This window comes from Hakea prostrata, chromosome 5, assembly GCF_041222555.1.
Source record: "Hakea prostrata isolate BN-2017 chromosome 5, UWA_Hpros_2, whole genome shotgun sequence".
Taxonomy (NCBI): domain Eukaryota; kingdom Viridiplantae; phylum Streptophyta; class Magnoliopsida; order Proteales; family Proteaceae; genus Hakea; species Hakea prostrata.
This window is the reverse complement of record NC_142604.1, coordinates 50,216,801-50,239,949: the sequence shown is the minus strand read 5'-3', so window position 1 is coordinate 50,239,949 and position 23,149 is coordinate 50,216,801. Positions and strand designations below refer to the sequence as shown.

General features: G+C 39.4%; 2 protein-coding genes across 2 annotated transcripts; both read right to left on the bottom strand.

Moving 5' to 3' along the window:
• Nucleotides 1-899: 899 nt before the first annotated feature.
• Nucleotides 900-2,529, bottom strand: LOC149016366 (uncharacterized). Its single transcript, XM_089156278.1, has 2 exons — nucleotides 2,036-2,529; nucleotides 900-1,945 (listed from the first exon to the last, which is right to left on the bottom strand). Exons 1-2 carry the CDS (start codon nucleotides 2,412-2,414, stop codon nucleotides 1,863-1,865), a joined length of 462 nt encoding a protein of 153 aa, XP_089012404.1. The 5' UTR covers nucleotides 2,415-2,529; the 3' UTR covers nucleotides 900-1,862.
• A 2,113-nt stretch (nucleotides 2,530-4,642) lies between these two features.
• On the bottom strand, nucleotides 4,643-23,000 carry LOC149016365 (complex 1 protein, LYR family protein). The gene is made up of 3 exons (XM_089157511.1): nucleotides 22,642-23,000; nucleotides 18,963-19,200; nucleotides 4,643-4,969 (listed from the first exon to the last, which is right to left on the bottom strand). Exons 2-3 carry the CDS (start codon nucleotides 19,188-19,190, stop codon nucleotides 4,856-4,858), a joined length of 342 nt encoding a protein of 113 aa, XP_089013637.1. The 5' UTR covers nucleotides 19,191-19,200; nucleotides 22,642-23,000; the 3' UTR covers nucleotides 4,643-4,855.
• Between the last annotated feature and the right edge of the window lie 149 nt (nucleotides 23,001-23,149).

Below are 23,149 nucleotides of genomic sequence, written 5' to 3'. Positions count from 1 at the left end.
CTACTTATATCAAATGGGTTGTGAGAATGAAAAATTGGGTGTAGGGGTATAGTGGGTGGAGAGGATTTGGACTCTCAAGAGTTTGTTCCAATATGCAATAAAGGAAGATGACCAAAGAATCTCTCTAGCAATCGCTCAAGAGTTTGTTCCAATATGCAATGGAGGAATACACCCAAAGAATCTTCTAGCAATCGTCCTCCTCCAAATTCAACATCAAAGGCTGAAGACACCAATTTCTTTTTGGGTGATTCTCATTAGGATCCCTGAGGTTTTAGTCAAGTCACTTCTAATCTTAAAAATAAATAAAAAAGGACATTTTGCATTTGACTCCCAAATCCGAAAAATCAATCAATGACACACCAACCTTTTTACAACCAAAATAATTTTTTTCAATCGTACGACTGGCCATCAAATTAGCACCACATATACAAATAAAAATTTTGTTTCGATCCAACAATCCCAACAAAGAAACTAAGGTATACTTGTAATTATAATTTTTTTTTATTACATTTAGGATTTCTTATATTCTAAGTTTAAAAAATCAAATCCTTTGCGAAAATAATGACCATTTTACTCTGGAGGGGCTAAGACTTCATAAAACTTCATGTTTAAAAGATGGGTGAAAAGACTTCTTCAATTCCCAAAGAAAATGAGAACCTAAACGACAAAATAGAAGGGATTATGGTTTGCCTGGTTGGGGTTCAGTTTGCATCGGGCCCACAGACATGGCTGGACAATTCAATTCCAGTTTTCTTCCGAGGTATCCGCCCCGGCGAGCTAAGTTGTATTTTCTTTCTTTTTTTATTTTGATACTGTTTTTTTTTTCCGCAGGTCGAACCCATGACCTCTCCACTGAGAAATATGAATCTTTACCACTCAACCAACTCTGCATTGGCGTTGTATTTTCGAACGGTCAACATATGCTACTATCGTCCTTAATAGCCTAGGTAAATTATTTGTAATTTTGTTATGTTAATAAAATTATTTGTAATTTCCTTCTTTTTTTATTTGTAATTTTGTTATGTTAATAAAATTATTTGTTACAATATATAAAATTATTGTAAGAACAATTTCAATGATGAAATTCACATCATAAATGTAAGATTTTATATATTAGAAAAGCTTTTCAATATTTTATTTTTATTATTATTGGCAAGTAAAATTTGGTGGAAGATAATAAATTCTACATGAAAGAAATAAAGCTAATGAAGTGACTTTCTTTTTCTAGAAAATATACATTATGATTTAAAATGGTGTTATTAGAGGTGCACTGTCAATAATTTTTATAAATGATAAGCTATGAGAAAGTTGGTATAGCCATATTTAATGTAAGCCTTTAAATACTTTAAATAAAAAATAACTTAATTCAAATTGGAGAAATTAAAAAAATTAACGGAATAAAAAATTGAGTAAAAAAAGATGACCATTATACCTTTCAAATTTCCCTACCAATAATTTCAATCTTTTTTTTATTAATATAAAAAGTAAATATTATTAGAACAAGGAAGAACTCAAGGCCCAGAGTTGACTGATACAAATTTTCTTTACCACCATTCTCATCATCCAATCAGTGGCTACAGAAATTTTTTTTTTTTCTTTTTTTTTTTTCGTTCATAAAAAAAAGTCTGAAAGACTGAAAGCACATTACACAAATGTTACATCTCAGATTATTTACTTTATATACAGACTGCCCAAGTTAATAAATATTAAAATTATCTATCAAAAGATGAAATGCGAACAGCCCAACAAAGTCAATGCCTTTTTTTTTTTTTTTTTCTTGAATTTTTTTCATTTCTTGTTCAATCAATTGATAGAATGATCAGAATTGATCGAAGCAAGCTTGGTTCACCTGGTGGAATGAATCAATAAGAAGATTGGCGCACCGAACAAGCAACCACCTGTGCCCATTGCTTCAATCTTGTCTTCATCATCTGAGGATCGTCACCTTCACAAATTCCAATCATCAAATCAATGAAGAACCAACCAACCAGATTCAAAAACATTTAAAAAAAAAAAAAACTATGGAATTAATTACCTGCGTTGAAGATGCTGATTGGGCTTCCAGTACTGGTTGCAGTGGGAGATGGAGATGGAGATGGAGTCTTGGAGACGATATCGCTATATTGCTTGTTCACAGCATGATATAAACACAAAGCCGGCAAAGTATTCGACAGCCTGAGATCCAAATCTGGAGAATCGAATCGAAACCCTAATTCGATACATGCTTTAAGCTCATCGAGATCCTCATCGGTAACACTTTGACGTCGCTTCCTCTTCTTATGATTACCTTTTCTTTTCAACCAAGCTTCATCACGATAGCTATCAGGAGACCAAGATTCTTGCTTGTACGCTGCTGCCGTCGGCACCGGCACCAGCACCAGCACCGCTGGTGGCGCCGCTCCTGACTCCGCCATTAGTCGCCGCCGCTCCGACCCCCAACCCCCTCTATTCCGGGGGGAAACGAAGGGTTGCGGGAGGTCGCTTGACCTCTCCCCCTCTCTTCTGGACCTTCCAGGGTTGTGGCATTCGAAGCAATAAGAGTGCCTTTTATGTGTTCAAATCATGTGAAAATCAACGGTCAGGATGTAAATGACATTGGTGGATTCGGTCAACCATGAGTAATTATAACCTGTCCGTCAAAGGAAACATATGTACTTCCTGACATTTTTCAATCACACAATATGATCGTGATATATTTTTTATTTATAAAATACTAAAGACCCCACCTCTGATTCATCTTATTAGAATTTAGAAGTAGGTCTTACCTCTATTGTGGCAAACAAGATTGCGTGTTGAAATCATGTGGAAATCAACGGTCAAGATGTAATAGATGTTGGTGGATTTGGTCAGCCACGAGTTCATATTAGATGTTGGTGGATTTGGTCAGCCACGAGTTCATATCACCTCTTCGTCAAGGAAAAATAATGTACTCCCCTGACATTTTTCAATCACACGATACAGATGCGATCTATCCATAAAATACTGGAGGCCCCACTTCTAAATTATCTTATTAAGATTCACATTAAGAAGGGTCAAGAAGAACATATTTAACATCATGATGAAATATCCATTTTTGTTTGCTTTCTTCCTTCAAATTTTCCCCGTTATTGGTGCCGCTGCTCCCCCGCCATTCTCTCATGGAGAGAGAGAAGCCACATGCGATGATGGTGATGGTGATGGCATTCATATCAATATCGATGATGATGATGCATTATCTCCACTCCACTAAGAAAGCTCGGAGACAGGTTTGCGGGGCAAGCCAAGTCAGCAAAGATAATAGACAGCTGACGTGGAATAGACCCAACTGGGGTCAGCTGGCTTAGAAGCTTCCAGGGATCAAAAAGAGAACTTTGGAAGATTCCAGGAATCAAAAAAGAGAATTTTCAGAGTTATGCTTTCAAGATTCTTCTTTTACAAAAAGCCCCATGCTTACATCGTAAATTACAAATGCAGAGACCGCACTTATAAGGCATGAACCTTGAGGAAATTAAAAGAGCAGCCAAAAATCCAAGAAGAGAATATTCCGGATTTTGTTTTTTTCTGTCTTATTTTCCATAAATGGGATCATCTTGGATATTAAAAGCGATTTTATGTGATTTTCAGGGTTGGGGACTTCTGTTTTCTTCTCACTTATTTTCCATAAATGTGATACTCTTGGATATTTTTGACTTATAATATTAATCGTCCCCATTCAAAGATGGCATCTAGGCAAGTCCAACATCACAACATGAGGTCACATAAGTTAATTAAATCTGAGGTGAATGACCCAAGTAGATTTATATAAGGAGAGCAAGTTGGTTCTTAGCTCCAAAAAGATTTGAACTCTTGATCTCATATCTGAATCACCAAAGAGTATTGATTGAATGAAGTGTACCAATTAAAAGCAACACTTAGATTTTAATACCCTTACCAGTTACCACCATGAATTCTTAGAAGCAACTTTGGGAGCCAACCCCTCTTTGGCATGGAGAAACTATTAAGGCAAAATGTTGCCTATATCTGCCTGTGTGTGGAAGAAAGGTGCTTGGGAGAATACACACACCTGAAAAAACCCAAGAGATGGCAAAGAGAAAGCCAAGATACCATATGCTTATATATGTGCATACACATGCATATGCCACATCAGTTATATTTATGGTGCAGTGTGGAAGCCATCAGACTTGCATGTAAATACCCCAATTTTGGTAGATTAGGTTGCAAAACAGCTTAACTTCCAATTTGGCAGATTACATTCAGTTATACCCCCATTGAGTTTTCATCGTTTGCTCCATGGTTCAATTTTCTCTATTGTGCGCATGGATCTTGGTAGCTGACCATTACAATGATCTTAATAGCTGAATCAAATGTCAGTCTTCAGTTTCTGTGAATTTAATGGTCTTCCTTAAGTCACTGCAGCATTCAACTCTAAGATGGATGGAAGATCTAACACTAGAATAATGGATGTTCAGAAGTTTGTTCAAATTGACATGCTTTATGCATATGATCATAAATTCAGATTAAACAGCAGCTACCTGATCTCAGCTTTGAAACTTTCACTTCCCTTTATTTTCTCTAACAAACAAACACAGCCAAAATGAATACTTCTAACAAGCTACTAGTGTGAGAATATTACATCATAAATTTTGCCAGATGCAAATGCAAATGAACAGAAGAATGTCGCTTTGCATGGATAATCGTACACTTTGTATACTTTATTCTCTACTCCAGTGGACCAAACTCTTGACATCAAATGAGCATGTCCAACTGGAAAAAGAAAAAAAAAAACAATACAGCTGCTCCACAGGAATTCAAAACGAAAATACATATGAGACAGTTCCTAACAAAAGCACCAGAGGACCATGGACCATAGCAACCATTAAGGTTGATAAACATCAGGAAGCCTAAGACCAACACTTGCAGCAGATTTCCCCAATACTCTTTTCATCTCCTGTGTTCTATCCACAGCAATATTGTACGAGAAGAGCAAGTTCTACACAATCATCAAGCAACCCAAGCATAAGTTTAAGTAGGAACTGAATATCATAATCTCATTTCTTTTGTAACAAACAAGTACGTAACCAGCACAGAATGTAAAGTACAAGGAGCTAGAAAGCATATGAAGGGCATCGATGTTTTTTCTCCCCTTCTTTTTAGGGTAGTGGGAAAGGGGCTTTTAGGCAGCCCAACATGGTAAGATGACATAAGTAGAAGATGCCTATAATGGATATGCTGTACAGCTGTAGCAGCCAGGGCATATCATCTTCAGGGGCCACTCAAACTGCATGGACACAGGCTATAACTCAGTCTTCCATTGATTTGATGTCAAGGTACATTCAACGAAATCAAAACTACATTCTTAACAAAATATATGGACCCAGTTCTGTTCTTTTCTAGTGCACTCACTCTGTATATCCGACACACACAGAAGCATTTGATGAGAAGAATCCCATATAAGTCAGAATCTTGAACTCAAAAGAAATGGTTTCCCTCCAAAATGTCCATAGACTAACAACTCACATCTCCCTCTCTTTGTGGGGCAGGAGGTAAATGGTTCCTTCCTACTCCCATTCCCAGCCACTCCCATCTTCCCTCATCCATCATAGCCACTAGAATCTTCCCCACACAAGACACCCCCTTAGGCTACGAGATCAACCTTAATAAGGCATGGCTACACCCTATTAGGATCAACACCATTACTGTTCAAGTCAAATCATCCAGAAGAGAAATGACCAAAGGATGAATCAGTTGCTTTCTAAAAGAACAAAACCTTGGCAGTTGCAATAATATCAAATACAATTTCCAAATCAAGAGACTAAACGCATCCAATCAGTTCTTATATCAAACCCCTGAAGTGGCTAAATCAGGCTTGTCACATCAGCAATGGTGGCGGCTTCTTCTCCTCCTCTTCAGTCTCAATTATATATTTTAAATTAGATACTACTTAGAATCCAAAAACATCGTCATCAGTCCAATAAACCTATCAATTGACCATGGAGAAACTCAGATAAATAATAATTCAAAATCTTTGAACTTGTTTGAGCATGTTTTGCCCCAACCATCCAGCTAGGGTTAACAATGTCAAATCCCTGGATTGCATCTTCTTTAGGGTTCAGTTAGGTAGAAACCACCAATGATGAAACGTCCTAACTCATCAGCAATTAAAATACAGTAAATCCAGCATAAGTCTTACACTAAGTCAATTGAATCAAAACCTAATAATCTTAAAATTAATATTAAGCCCAGCCAAATAAAATAATCACAACCCAAAATGCCTACATAGTCTTTTACAAAAATCTATCAAAGCAATGAGTCTTCACACCCAATGTTACTAAAAACAAAATCTAACCATCAATTTAGACATCGACTTCATTCTCCTCAAGATGAGACTCCATGGGTCCAACATTCTCATAATCACCATTATATTGGGAAAAAGATAAAGGAAAGTGTAGATAAAAAAATGAGTGGGACTTTTGTGAGGGGCCCATAATGCAGGGCTATGGGGATGAGAACTGATAAGGTCCTAAAATGGCAAGAGCCATGCTACTACAATAGACTTCTCTACCCTGTGTGGATCCACCTGGCTATGGAGGGAGCAGTGCAGGCACTGGGGATAAGGTCCTGTAATTGCAGGATCTCGTCACAACAGGGATTTCCACACCCGTACCCATATAGAGTGCGAGTGACTAAAGTAAGACTAAATCGATCATGGCATTTGCATCCTCATGGGATCATACACTTTTGCGAAATCAAATCTTGTACTCACACATTCTTGTTTCCTTTCTAAGTTCTTGCTTGCTCACCCTTATTTATGTTCCCTAGACAATGGTGATTATGAGAATGCTAAACCTACGGAGTCTCGGCTTAAGGAGAATGAAGACCATGTCTAAATTAATAGTAAGATTTGGTTCCTCGTAACACTTGGGTGTGAAGACTTATTGCTTTGTTAGATTTTTGGAAAAGACACTATGTAGGAATTTTGGATTTATTTTATTTTATTATGGACTTGGCTTGTTATTAATTTGAACATTATTATGCTTTGATTTAATTGACTTAATATAGGACTTCCGCTGGATGTAATGTATTTGGAGTTCGGATTTTCATTATTGGCAGTTTCTACAAACCTAGGGGTGCAAGTTTGGCCCTGGTGGCCCTAACCTGTCCGAGCCCAAATAAGACCCAATCTCAAGATTTTTGGCCTTAGGGCTTAGGTCAAGGCCAAGGGCAGGCCTAAGATTAGTGTTTGTCTTGCCTGACCCCTTCCAACTTGGAAGAGTTGGAGAAATCTTGACTTGTATATGAAGGACACAGCAGGAGCTCTATTCATAATCAAAACTTACCAAATACAAAACAAACTAAATCTTCCCAATGTGGGAATCTTACAATAAAAATAAGACACTAGCAAATCTACTCCTAATAAGGAAAAATTAGAAAAAGGAAAGTAAACTAAATCTAACCAAATCACCCAGATCTCCCAAAATTGATTATGTCTTTTAACACTCTCCCCCTCAAGTTGGCGAATAGATAGTTTCATAATTCCTACACTGTCCTTAATCTATTGTGACTTTACAATGTTGCTCTTAGAAAAATAGAATCCTAAATTTCATCTTCTGTCTTCCACCATGAGTTCCTTCTTCTTTCTCCGTTCATCATTTCATCTTATAAGACATAATAATACAACTAAGGGTATATTCGTCATTTCCTCTAACCACGGTTGTCAAAGTGTCCGCTTAGGCAGCTAGGCCCATTTTTGGGTCAAAGTGACCTGGTGTTGCCTTGGTTTTCGTTGCCCTCTATTGCCCCACCTCACGTTCTCGCCTTGACAACCATGCCTCTAACTAATTAAGGGTTCTAGTGGAAAGGGACCGCCAATTTGGTATAGTTTTGGTGTGTCTATACTTTTTGCCAATTATCTTGGGGTGTCCCTATAATTTTCCCTTATTTTTACTAATTATTTCCATCTATCTCATTCAATCAGATTGCTAGTTGATTTGTATGAAGTAGGCTTTAGTTTTAGTGCATATTGCACAAAGATTCATTTCTCAAATTTGTGATGTTATTCACATTCTCATGTTTTAGAAGGAAAATTTTGACCAACAAATGCAACAATAGCAACACAAGCAAAAGCATCAAAATGCTTGGCCATTGCAAGGTAGTTTTGAAATACCTGGTGAAGATTAGCCACCAAAATCTATTGAAGCAAGGACTCCAACCACAAGGTACGCTTATGCTTGCATGACCAAGGAATACAGAAGACCAACTGATGTGAACAACAAGAAGGCCTCAAGCAAGAGCCGAAAGAGGGCCTAGCCACATGCAACCCCTAAGGGTATTTTTGTCTAAATTTTTTATTTCCTTATGTTAATAGTTGGGTTCTTAATTAATTAGTGAATCCCAACTAATCTTTTGTTTTCAATTGTAGTTGTCTAGTCTAATTAGGAGTCCAAAAGCCGTCTAATTTGGGTCTCCTAGGTAAAGTCTTATTTGGAATCTTTGTAAAGGCTATAATTCTCATGCCCACAGTTGTAACAATCAATTTTGATGGAGAACCAATGGATCCTCCCGACAACCCCCCGCCACCTCTTTCCTGCTCCAATGACCCACCGCTTCCCTACCATTCAAACTCACCCCACGATCTCGCCCATCCACCCTCTAATTCTCCAACCCGTCCATGGAACTCTCTCATCCATTCCAATAACCCATCTGCTCCAAACTTAAACCTCTCCTTCATACCCCCTATCTCTGATCACCCCCTCCCCGTCGCTCACCGCCCCTCCTCTGCCACTTTAGAGGGCATTCTTCGTTGGCAATCCTCAACATTTGGCCAGTTCCTTGGCCGTGTTACCCCTCTAGCTATCCTTAAAGCTTCTCTTTCCAAACAATGGCATGCTCAAAACCTCCTGAACATATACCAGGTTGATGCCAAAATCTTTCTATTGAAATTTTCTTCCCCCCTTTGCTTGTCTAGTGCCATTGAGGGTTCCCCCTGGTTTGTCGGAAAATCACCAATATTCATCAAACCCTAGGACCTTCGATACCAATTCGCAAGGTTGACTTCAGCTCCCTTCCCCTGTGGATCAATCTCCCCAATCTCCCTCATGAGTTTTGGAACACTTAATGCTTGAGTCGAATTGGATTTGCTATTGGCAAGCCTATTTGCACTAATGTTAAACCTTTACAAATGAAGCATATTTCATATGCTAGAATTTGTGTCGACATCTCTGTCGTTGCTCCACTTCCTGCCTCCATCTTGATAAAAGACGACAATGGCCTTAAATATGTTCAACGTCTACGACTGGGTTCCTTACCGTTATAATACATGTTCAACCTTTGGCCATGACTCAAATACTTGCCCCTTTGCCCTCATAAATCGCCCAAAAGAGTCTGCAAATACATCGTCGCCTCACCAGAAAGAAGGAAACACTTCTGCTATTGCTTCTTTAGCCCCCCCTAAATGATCGAAACACCTCTGCTTCAGCTTCGCCGACTCCCCTTGAAGAAGATCGAATGGTCCCTGATCCTTCTCCAGCACCCATAAAGCTCATCGACACTCTAAATCTAATCCCAGTGCCTAACAAGTCCATTGCTGCAACACCGTTGGCGGTTTTTGCTGCAAAAATGTATCGGCAAAATAGAAGGAAGAAAAAGCAAAGCGTATGCATCCTCTAATCCTACAGCCCTACAATCAACTGCAAATCTGTCACTTGATGTAAATGTAATGGTTCTTGTCCAAGTTGTCGCTCCTTCCACTGTGCCCAACGGTCCTCCGAACTCCAACCAGTCGCTACCGGTACCTCTCTCTTCCCTCAACCTCTCGAGCAATTGTTTACCCTAACAATGTTAACCTTGAAACCTTGCACCGCCACAACTTCCCAAACAAATCCATCCCCCTAATATGAGCCCTGGTTTTCCCGTTTCAAAGTCTTCACCTCCTAATAACCCTATTTTACCCCTCCCCTCCCATGACTTGTTGGGCCCCACTCCCCACCCTTTCCCTAAAAACCAATCTTCTTCACCACCACCCCCTTTCGGCCCATCTTTAACGGGCCTCCAAACCATTATGGGCCGACCCATGTACCCAATTAAAACAATGGGCCGACCCATATACCCAATCCAAACCATAGGCTGACCCATAATCCTAAATTAACCCACCTAACCCATCCCAATAACCTTACCACTCCCCATCCGAGGCTTCTAAACCCTTCTTTAGCCCAACCCAGTCACTCTCCACCCCCACTTACCTCAACTCCCTTAAACCAACCTTCTTCACCTGACCCATCTACCCCAAGTTCAGCCTCTACCATTGATCCCAATATTTTTGAAACCCCTTCCCCTTTGGTTTCCCCCTTGCATGAGACTCTATTGATTCTCAATTGGTAGCCCCCTACTACACAAGTATTGTTGCCACCCCCCCCCCCCCCCCCCCCTCTTTTCAATATGCCTGATTTTTTTATTTGGAATGTTAGGGGTATTAATTCCCTTGCAAAGCAGCATGAAGTTAAAATTGCCATTCATGAATCAAAAGCCTCCTTTTGTGCTCTTCTTGAAACCCATGTCCACATTGATAATGCCCGTCGAATCGCCTCTTTTATTGCTCCCTCTTGGTCCTTTCTTTCCAACTCGAATCGCTTTCCTAATGGTCACTTCTAGATCCTTTGGGATCCTTCATTCCTTCCAAATTTCAAATGTCTTCTTAATTCCTCCCCCCTAACTCGTGCATCTTTGCCTCTCTCCTAACTCCCCCATCCCCCACTTCCTTCTCACCATTGTCTATGGTTTTAATCGAGCTTCCAACCATACCCCTCGTTGAAATGATCTTCGATCCATCTCCTCCTCCTTTTGCAATTCTCCTTGGGGCATTGGGGGTGATTTCAATATTGTACGCTTCTCCCATGAGCATGTCAGTGGACATCCTCCCCTCTGCAGTGGTTGATGCATTCAACTCCTATATTGACGATGCCAGCCTCACTGATCTCCGCTAGTCCAAGCATCTTCTCACTTGGCATAATCGTAGAATTGGCCTGGATAGGGTTGCCTCTAAGCTTAATCGATTCCTTGTATGATTCTTGGCTCTCCAACTTTCCCACTTCCTTTGCTTCCTTCTCCCCTCCTAATCTGTTGGACCACTCACCCTATCTTCTCCACCTTCTCACCTCTACCTCATTTGATCCTAAACCTTTCAAATTCTTCGATATGTGGACCTTCAACTCCTCCTTCTTGTCCATTGTCCAAAAAGCCTGGATTAAGCTTGTCTATTGCCACTTTCTTCCTCTCATTGCCTTTGCCCGCAAGCTTCGAACACCAAGAATGCCCTTTGGACTTGGAATTTATCCCTTGGTAACATTTCCTCCAAGGTCTCTTCCTACCAAGCTAACCTCCTTAGGGTACAATCTCTCCTTCAATCTGATCCTCTTAACCCTCCCCTGGCAGAAAGTGAAAAAGATCTCTCCTCTGAACTCTCTTCCCTTGATGCCTAAGAAGAGAATTTCCTTTGCCAAAAAGCTAGAATCAAATGAATTGAGCTTGGAGACTCTAATTCTACTTTCTTTCACCGGTCTTTGAGAGCCCGTCACAACTATAATTACATTCCCCTTCTTCCCTCTAGCAATGGTTCTTGGATCTCGACCCTCCTAGTATCAAAGCAGAAGTCATCTCCTCCTTTTCTGATCTCCTTTCTCCCCCTCCCTCCATGCTCGCTCCTCCCTTCCCTCTGGTCTAATTAATAAATTTGTTAATCCTTCCTCCCTTTGCTCTATCCCCTCTCATGATGAAATCGTCTCTACCATTCGCTCCATAAGTCTAATCGGGCTCCTGACCCTGATGGATTTAGTGTGGGTTTCTTCCTCGCCACTTGGGATCTTATCAAAGATGACCTTGTTGTGCCATCCGAAGCTTCTTCTTCAACCCTTCCCAACTCTCTTCTATTAACCAAACCTTCCTCTGCCTCATCCCCAAGAAACCTAGAGCCTCCGCCTTGTAGGAATTCCATCCATCTCTCTCTGTAATTCCTCTACAAGTTCATTGCCAAGGTCCTAGCAAATCGGCTTAAATTGTTTCTTCCCTCTCTCTTGAGTGCTAACCAATATGCTTTCATCTTTGGCTATAGTATCGCAGATAATATTCTTCTATGTGCCGAAATTGTTCGTGGCTTTAATAGAGCCTCCCATTCTCTTGCTGCTCTTTTGAAAGTGGACCTCCATAAAGCCTTTAACTCAATTCGTTGGGATTTTATTAGTGAAGTCCGTTCTTCCTTGAACTTTCCTCCCACTTTCATCCATTGGATTGAAACTTGTATCTCTTCCACCCATTTCCCCATTGTAACCAATGGCTCCCCTGCTGGTTATTTCCCCTCCCAAGTGGGTATTCATCAAGGATGCCCCTCTCCCCCTATCTCTTCACCTTGGCCGTGGAGGTTCTCTCCAGGATCCTCCAATCTAAAACTGATCAGCTCCTCATATCTCCCATTCCTAAGTGCAAGTCTCTCAACCTCACCCACCTTGTTTTTGCTGACAATCTCATAATCTTCTCCAAAGCTAATCACTCTTCCATTTCCACCATTCTTTCTTTTCTTAACCTTTTTTAGTCTCTTTCTGGTCTTCGTGTTAATCTTAATAAATCTACCCTCTTCCTATCTGGAGTCTCCAATGCGATGCACACCTCCCTTCTCCAGCTTTCGGGTTTCAAGCCTGCCTCCTTCCCTATTGTCTATCTTAGTCTCCCGCTCATCCCTGGTAGGCTCACTAGCCACCACTACACCCCCATGCTTGACCACATCTGTAAGAAGCTTCAACTTTGGAAAGACAAACCCTTCCTGCGGTCGGTGTCCTCATCCACTTTGTTCTCCATCCTCCACTCTGGTGTGGGTCTTTCCCTCCCCTCGCCCCCGTGCCTGGACCCTTTCGGCTTCCGAGCCAGAACTTGCTTCCCCCCCCTTGTGGCCCCCCGTTGGCTGGTCTCGCCGTTCCGGCGCCCGCCTGCCTCCTGCTTTTGGGGTTGCTTCCGCTTTCCATTTGTGCACCGGGTTTGTTCTTACCTTTTAAAATCCGATTCCATCGGACTGATTTCTATCCCTACCAACCCTTCCTGGGTTTGGAGGAAACTCCTCTCCCTGCGATGCCGTGCCCTCCCTGTTATCTCAAATCCTATCTCCTCCGGCTCCTTGATGCAGAATTAAAGACATATTTAAGGAAGAAAAAGCCCATTGGGTTAGGCCCATTAACAGCCTAAAACTATCACTTGAATCAGCCCATGGCTTTCATGGACTAGGACTGTTTTAGTGGGTTAAAGTTAGCCCACATATGTTGAACTTCATAGTTTATACCTAAGCCCAAGTCTAGGTTTTGAAAAGTCAATAAAAGGGGCTATGGTTTGAAAATAAAAGAACTCATTGTCAAATGAGTTTTCCTTTGTCAAAGAGTTAGGTAGTAGTTGAGTTATTAATAGGTAAGTGGTGTTAGCTAGTGGTTGGATGTTACCATTAATGTTTATGTCTCTTTAGAATGCTACATAAAGAGACTTACGTAAGAGGTGAACAAACAACTCATGAATTAAAATCAAATTGCTTGCAAACATTCCTCCTCTTTGGAGAACCCTTGTGTTTGATCAAGGTAGGTTAGTTTTCGATCCAATCGATCCACCTTGCGGTGTGAAGCCCGGGTGTTACATATTACATTGTTATTGTCACTTTCTTCACTATAGTTCTGCCCCTATTTGAAGATCTATTCAGCCCATTTTGTTATATGCTATTATCCTAATAATAACATTCTAGTTTTAGCCCTCTTTCCCATCTAAACTCTATTTCACCTTAAGTCCATCAAATCTGAAACTGATTCCCTGTGAAAGGTCCTATTTGGCTACTATTTTTGATCAATCAAATACAGTACTACATTACTCCTCCACTTCTTTTTGGCTTGATCCTTGGCATCCGATGGGAATTCTTTTCAGCTTTTTTGGCCGTCGTGCAATCTATGAGTCCTGTATTCCCAAAACCACCCCTCTCTCCACTCTCATCATTATCGTTCTTAGGCCCCCCTACCCCATTCAAGTCTCATGCAAGGCTGGAATTCCCTTCCTCCCATCCATGCCTCCCATCCATGCCTCCCCCAAGACTCCACAATTTGGCTCCCCTCTCCTTCTAAATTGTTCTCCACTTCCTCTTCTTGGAACTTTCTTCACAACCCATCCCCCCCAGTCCCTTGGCCTTCTCTTGTTTGGTTTAAAAGTTCACATTCCCCAACACTCTCTAACCCTTTGGAGAGCTCACAACCTTGCTCTCCCCACCCAATCTTTTCTTATTAACCGCCAAATTACGGTTTCTCATAACTGCATCTTATGTTGGAACGGTTCAGAGGACCTCGATCACCTTTTCTTCACCTGCCCCTTCTCCAATTCCCTTTGGGGAAAAGCCCTTGCTTTGATATGGCCCTGTTCTAGAGGCTCCTTTGGTTTTGCTCGAGATTGGTATTGGGTTTTGAGAAATTTTTCTATCAAGGTTGAGCAAGAAACCTCCCCTACCCTTGCCGCAAGCATTCCCCCTAGCCCCATTTAATTCTGAACCCCATTCCAGTCCCATTCCAACATGTTAAAACCCTAACTCTTTTTCCTTCTCAAACCATCTCGACTTTTGTTAACCCAAACTTTGCCTAAACCTTAAGAAAACCCAAAATCAAGGCAATCGGAGATTGCCAAGACCCATAAAACCTTCCCATCACACTCCCAAAACCCTAAAAGTATCACTGAGAGTGAGGTCTTATACCATAACAAATCCCACCCTCCTTGCTTACATCACCAACTACAAGGAAGACCTATTCTTCCAAAACCTAGGACATCTAACAAGAGGTTTCAGATCACCAATGAGACTATGTTTGGGCACTTTTTTTTTTTTTTTTTTTTTTTTTGATACAAAAATCAGCAAAAGACTAGAATAACTATTACAGATGTATTTCTTCCCATGGTTCGTCCTCTTCTAAGGCTGCTTCTGCAAGTATTGTAGCAGTCTTTAGAAGCTCGTGATTCTTATTAGTGATGATTTGTGAATCAGCAATGTTGGGTGCTAAGTATAGTAGGTCTTGGATGGCTTCCAAAGGCCATAATTGACGTGGCTTTGGTATGAGTTCGCTGATATTCTCCCAGTTTGTTATGATGCTGTCAATTCGCAGATTGTGATTTCTCGCAAATCGCATCCCCAACGCTAGTCCTTTGGCTATCGTCGCCAAAAATTTGTGTCCCATGTATTTGCCGCTCCAGCAATAAACCACTTTTCCTTGGTGAATTATGCCCCAACAGCATCCAGTCCCAGAGTTTGGGCACTTTAGGAACAAGATGGTTGACGTGAAGCAGTAGTCATAAAGGTTGTTGACCATAAGCGTGCCTATTTATAATCATCACGATATCCAATTTGTGGCTATTATATTAGCATATGCTCATGGCTATTAAAACATCACTGATTAGTATTTAAAGATGTATAGCATATGAAGCTTTAATATACCTTATGAAGAACAAACCATAGTGATATGTGCATTTGCACATGGACTTCACTACTGTATATCATATCACAAACTCAGAAGATGGCTACATTTTATTTTCTAGAATACCCTAAAACTTTTTCACTAAAAGGAATTTAGCATAGAAGATGAGTAGATGACAATATTTTTCAATGTCCAAAACTGTATTTCATCATTCATAAATATAATGTTAACCAATAGAATAATATAGTAATTATTATTAATTGATCTTTAAAGGTTCTGCTTGAGAATTGCAAACGCTTGAAACCCATCAAAGGTGAGATTCACAAACCAAGACTGTGATTTATGTCACTCATAAATATAATATTCGTTAGGGAAAACTTCAAGGACACCCCAAGATAATTGGTGAAAAGCAAAGACCCCAAAACTACGTTGAATTGGCAATGACCCCCCCCCCCCCCCAAAAAAAAATTCTCTAAAATTTGCACAATAGTACTCTCTATTAGCAAATTATGTTAGTTGTGCATTAATTCCTACATTGCCCTTGATAAAATCTTCCTCCCATTCTTCCTTGTTGGTAAGCATGGTCATTACCATGCATTTACACAACCAGAGAAAAGAAACCAGAAGTTTTTCTTCTTCAAGGGTTTGACATCATCTTCATCTTCTGTTTGTGAGGTACTGTGCCCTTCAAAACCTCGAAATCAAATAGTGTTTCAACAAAAGAAAAAAGAAACACAATCAGTAAAACAGGTAAAACTTGACCAGAAATTTCACATGAAGTTATAGCTTGGACAGTTTGTCCTGAATCAGAGTGAGTTACTTCGTGTGAAAAAGCCCGTTGCAACTTGCTCCACTTCTGCTCAGTTTGTTGTGGTATTAACACAGGAACTATCCATTAACAATTCAAAGTATGCCACTGACAGAACAGGATTTAAGGAGCGAGAGCTATGCTTTGCACCAGCCCTAGGGTAGAGTATTACAGTCTGGTTGAAGTGAGCATAAACTAATTCCAGACAAAAATGGTCTCTTTTTTTTACCATGAGAAATGATGACAACAACAACAACAACAACAAGAAGCCATGTCTCAACTAAATGGGGTCAGCTACATGGATTCTTGCCTTCCAATCAGTTCTGTTTGAGGCCATGTTAGAAACAAGGCCTAAGCTATGCATATCCTTTCTCACCACTTCTCTTAAGGTTTTCTTAAGTCTACCCCTAGCTCTTCTAGTTCCTTTAATCTGGATTATATCACTTCTCCGTACAGGGGCATTTATAGGTCTCTGTTGAACGTGGTTGTGCCACCTCAAATGACTTTCTTAAAGCTCATCACTTATGGAAGCAATTCCCAGACGAACTCAAATATGATCATTCCTTACCTTATCCTTTCTAGTTTTGCCACTCCATCTTAGCATCCTCTTTTTGTTACACTGAGTATATCTATGTAATTCTTTTTAACAACCCAACACTCTGCACCATACATCATAATTGGTCGAATAACGGTCCTATAGAATTTACCTTTAAGCTTTAGTGAAATATGTCGATCACACAAGATCCCAGACGCACCTCTCCACATCATCCACCTTATTTTAATTATTTGAAAAACATCATCCTCTATATCACCTCTTTTATTTATGATTGAACCTAGGTACCTAAAACAATCACTCTGAGGAATCTCCTTATCGTCAAGTTTCACCACTTCATCGTCAAGTTTCACCACTTCATCGTCTTACCGATCATGACTAAAGTTACAAACTAGATATTCCGTCTTCATTCTACTTAGTTTAAAAGCCTCTTGATCCAAAGTTGTTCTTCATGATTCTAACTTGGTATTAATCCCTACTTGAGTCTCATCTATCAACACAATATCATCAACAAAAAGCATACACTAGCGGACTTCGTCTTGAATGTCTTTGGTTAATTCATCCATTACAAGTGCAAATAAATATGGGCTTAAAGTTGATCCTTGATGTAGCCCAACTGTAATTGGATTCAATATATCATACACAATCATATAAGAGAAAGGTAGCACAAGTTAAAGGCCTAATCCACGAAAGCAAGTCTAGCTCCCTTTACACTTAAAATTGAGACCCAGTGAAGGCAACCTTGATGATGGCAACACTCTATTAATTACTGATGTCAAAGAAGATGAAAGGTAATTGCTACTTTGGTCGGAGGAGACAATAGACATATTAGAAGGAATCGGTGACTGTTGGATATTTGGGTAATATAAAAGGCCAACATATGACTGGCGAAGAAGGTGAAGTAACAAAGAGGACAGGACCAGGTGTTGGCGAGGCCAACAAAAGGCTAATTGATCTTAAAAGGCTTTGCTTGGGAATTGCAAACACTCAAAAACTCATCAAAATTGAGATTTCTGAAAATCCATTTTCATGAGTGAACTGAATTTGAACCTCATATAAACCATTGATAATCCTTCCATTAGAATCGCCATATATACTATGATGAAAACAAACCATGTACCCTTATTTATGACCACAGCAGAAGCGGCCTCCATTAGAGCGACAAAGGGGAGAGATGGATCTACAACTGAGATCTAAGCAGTGAAACTGGAAGATTGACTTACTGAGAATTTGAAACATATTCTGGATGTCCCTGAGGAGGAGGAACTTTGCCTGGGGCTTTGAGAATATCTATGCAGTAATCATAGAGTTTTTGAAGTACCGGAGGGATTTTGGGTTGCGATGGCAAATCAGCCTCTTACATCTCTTCTTCATAAGTTCACACACAACCTAACATTGCCTCTAATAAAACATGGTTAGGACATAAGTGGATCTCTAATTGGTTTTAAATTTTAGTAGCAGATGGACGGCTTCCTCAAGCACAAGCTGGGGATGACCAGAATGTAAATTTTCTATTCCTCTGTTTGACCCCTAACATTGATAGCTTTTTCTGGTTCACATTGCTCTGGAAGTGACTAACGTCTGCCATGTCTTTTGTCTTAAAACAATCCACTTTGAGAAAGCAACTATGGTGAAGTTTAATTGTCATGACATTGCGATTTGGTGCCCATTTTATGTTTATTATGTTATTCTACTTCATTGAGTTGATATCTCCCAATCTTAGTTGTTTGGAATTTAGTTTATTTTTTCTTGAGTATACCATTGTTACTAATTGATGAAAACCCTAAGGTAGCGGTCACATCAGTTGGTTGTTAACATGGGATGGGAGCTATTTCTGTGCAATAACAATGTCTTGGACAATATGCAATATAAATTCATATTTCAACATAACCACACGCATCAGCACATATAACTTTATTACTAGAATGTGTGCGTGTGTGTGCACGCGTATGCGTGTGTCACCTTCATAATAAGCTGATTATATAAGTATAGCATAAAAAAGATTAAAATTGGAATAGACATCTGTATCAGGGGGGCAAAAGGAACCTCTAAAAACACACAATGTATTTGGTTCTTAAATAACTAATTGAGAAATTGTATTGTTACTTGTTAGAACTCCTATAGTTCCAGTTAAGAAGAACACATATAAGAAACATACCATTTGATGGTGCACACTGTTGAGCATATAAGTGTAATCATGAGCAAGCTTTATTTTCCGTTGAGCAGCCAATGGATCTGACAATTCAGAGCTCTTCCGGAACTCTTGGGTTATGAAATCTCTAAAATGTCTTTTGTATTCTTCCTTACCAATATGTTTGTCCACAGCTTTGAGAAGCTGGCGATACACCTTACCAGCTTGCATGACTTCAGAGCTCATTCCTCCCATCTCCCTCCCACTGCAATAAAAATAATTTCATCCAGGAATGCATCATGAGAGACAGCACTTCCTCTCTCTAATTCTTTGATTAACTAAAGAGAAAGATAAAGAACTCTTTAATGAAAATTATGCCTAAGATTATGTTCAGCAGCATTAATGATTGAACATTTATTTGCTGCTGAGGTTGCCTTAGTAACTGGATTATTTGCTACTGAACTTATCTTGTTTCTGAGTTTCCCTTTATTTTCATCTTCACATATACTACAATATACATAATTTATTTTTCATTCCAGCATTATCTTTCTCCTTAGTTTGTCATAAATTTGGATTCCACCTTACCTGTGGCTGGGATTATGTCATTCCTTCAATTTTATCTACCATAGGCCTCAGGTCTTACTTAAAATGACATTGCTTTGTTAATTGAATTATAAGTTTTACTTAAATTACAAGATTACCAACATAATTCCATATTGCCACATCAAGTACTTGGGTGTGCCCATAGCAAGCCCCAATAAAATTTTTGAACCCAGGATTGCATGAGTTAGTTAACTGCCCTTATAAACCAAGCAACTGAAAAAAGGGTCCTGGAACACTCGGGAAGAAACCACCAAGAAACTTCACAAAGCTTGCAATACAATTGCACTTCAAGACCAAGTGCAAATACCACAATTCTTCTGAGTATTCCATCAAATTCAGATCTTAGAAAGATCAGGAACAGAAAAATTACATGTATGGATGCATACAGCAAAACAGCTATATGGCAATGATATTTAAATTTTCAAAAACCAAGTGGAATAAGATATGACTGTAACAATATGTGCATGTTTAATACGTGTTTAATACAGCTTCTCCATAAGCCATAATAGGACCTTTACAACTAAGATGAGATGCTTCTGGTAGCTGGTACATAATGATAGCTAATTTCTGATACAACCCATGTGTATGATGAAATGGCAAGCGAATGGTAAACCAAAAGATTGTCCTAAGTTTAAGTGATTGGCTGATTGCTAATGGCTGGTCTGTACAGTTTCTCATAACAAGTTTTGTTATAATATGAATAAATTGTAAACTACAACAGTTGTGCAAGTTACAGCAAGTTACAGTTCCATTAAGTAGGATTACTGTTGAACTTTTGGAGGATTTGGGGCAAATTTTCGGGGAAGAACTCATTTTTCCTACATTTACTAGTATCAGAAAGATATTGGCACATGCTGCTGCAAATGTAGTAGTACTACAACTAATGAAATTCTACTGGAAAATCAAAGAAAACTCAAGATTTTAATTCCAGCTACCCCGAGTCGTTGGCTCCCCGAGTCGTTGGCTCCCCCAACAAAACGAAAATGACTCATTAATTAGCAAGAATAGAAACTCTGACAAGGTTAGTAGTCACAGATCACATGAAATAGTAAGCTGAGAAGGACAAAGTAATTCACAACATACTACTTTCACTACAAGCCTTGAATTTCACATTTGGTTTGCTATGAAGCAGTCAATAACAAGAACCTAAAATAACCCATTAATTATGAGATTTGTTTAACTGGCCTTCTTCAGTCAACTGCTCTGCTTCTCGCAATCCCCCTACGAGGACACCGACACGGAGAAAATGGAGAATAGATGAACCGCTGCAACTGAGATGGAGAAGATGGACTGTGTCACCGGAGACAAGGAAGATGAAGAGGAATTGTCTTCGCAAGGAGTGCAGCTAGGGCCAAAGCTTTCGCTCAAGAAGAAAATTTTCTTTAGCTCTGCTTTTCATTTCTCAAACTTTTTTCTTAGCAAATTACATTTACACCTCTTGTATTTGTAAACAATTTCACATACACCTCTTAGAATTTATTTTATTATGTTTAAGAGATGTTTTGAATTATACAACAACCAGACCTTTATTGTTAAAATAATAGAATTAACCAGTAACTGCAGTTAAGTGTTATTTACACATCCCATCAGAATGGATCATGTGAAACTCTATTTGGAGATGTTTCCAGTGGTTCATAGCATTTTGTTCTTTAGTGCCATAACAAATGAGTTTCTCAACTTGTGAGAGTGCTTTCTGGAAACTTCAGGAAGGGTGTTGGATGTCTACATAATTTGGAAACTAGTACGCAGTGATGGAAATTAGTAATCCAATGTTAGTTTTATGAAAGTTGTTCAAGAGCACAATTTTGAAAATCCCAATCTAGATTCTCCAATAATTTATGGCAAAACAATATACACTTATGAAAGAGGTTAATTCATTCAATTTAGCCACTTTTGAGCAGATAATAAAGCAGCAATAACAGAACTTCTCCTATAGGCCATTGTGCTAGTTTTTGAACTGTAAAGAGAAAGATCAGATTGTTGAAGTGGTTAAATTCAACAAGTTTTAACTGCTTTTTGGTCTACATGGAGATCCACCACTTCAGTAGTAGGAACTGAAGTTAGAAATAGCAAGGATATGTACCATCTGTAAGGCAAATATTTTGATTCACAGGAAACTTCAGAAAATAAAGTGAAAAACAAGCACGAAGAAGAAGATAGGGTAGTGTCTCTTCAGGCTAGGATCTCACACCAATTACCCCAACTTATTTGGCCTCCTTCCAATGACATCTCATCTTAATTACTCTCTCACAAAGCAAATCACAAGCCGATGTTTCTTTTTCTGAATCTTGTTAATCAAAGTCATGTCTGAGTAGACTCTTCCAAACTTAAATAGAAACCCAAAAACAAACTAAAACACTAAAAAGGGAAGGCCTGACCCAACCCTTTAACTAATAAAGTAACAAACTACTAAGAAGCTAAAATAGTGAAAGAAATAGACTCAAAACAGGATTCGAACTAAAACAATAAAGTAAATCCTGTTTCCCTACTTTCTATCCATACTTTACACACATTAAGATGTGTATTACAAAAATAAAACTTATTGGATCAAAGGCCAAACAACCACAAAACTCAACCGTATGCATATTTCCAATAAAATAAATTATATAGCAAGAAGGTGCACAAGTGCAAAGACTAACGCACCCTGTAAACTCAACTTAAACTTAAAGTTTTCTGTACAAAAGAGCATCACTGCACAGATTCTTTCAGTATGGAACGAAGTAGGTAATTTTAGGAGCTGGGAAGGGAAGGGAAGGGAATCGTCATGATTAACTGAACAAAATTTATCAGCAGAGAATCTTGATCCCAGTATTTACTCACACTATGAAAAGCATGGCAAACACAGGGTACTCTGTGTTAGTTTTGTTAAAATGGCAATCAAAGTCGCCATTGTTCATGACAAAGTTCCCTGCCGAAGTAAAAAATCCTGTTTCCTTATTCAATTTCGTTACATGTTGTTTTTCCGTCAATTTCATGTCATCACATTTCTCATCCAAAATTTAGGGATTTTAAAACCCAAGGTTCCACTTGCTCAAAAATTGTTCGGGAAGAATAACCTCAGAGAGTGGGCTACCACAGAAGAAGAAGAAGAAGAAGAAGGTACCTGGTGGCAGTGGTAGTATGTGGCTTGGAATGTCGACGGAGAGTTAAACAGTCCGGCTGAAGTGGCGAACGAGAGTGCAGTCACGCTGGAGATTTTCTTCCTTTGGTCGTACCCAATATCTGTCTTTCCGAAAACAGAAAATGAGACTTTAGCAGAGAGTCGGTTGCAAATACCTTTAGCAAAAGTCGAGCGAGACGAGAGAGACGAGATGAGAAACCAGAGAGAGTCGAAAAGTTGAGCAGAGAGTCGAGAGGTGAACTCGCAGATTAGGGCCGTTGTCAAGGAACGACATCTCCGAGAGATGAGATGTCGCAGTTGGTGGTAACCGAAACCAGTAAATCGGCGAAATCTCGCCGTTTAAAAGGTATCTTTCGTTCCAATATCAGAATAAGAAAATAAAAAATAATGAAATCAAAGGTAAAACCTATCTCTACCCGTAAATGCTAAACCATTTCCATCGAGTGCAGCCCAAAACCCTCATTAATTACCCTCCATGTGAAGTCACTCA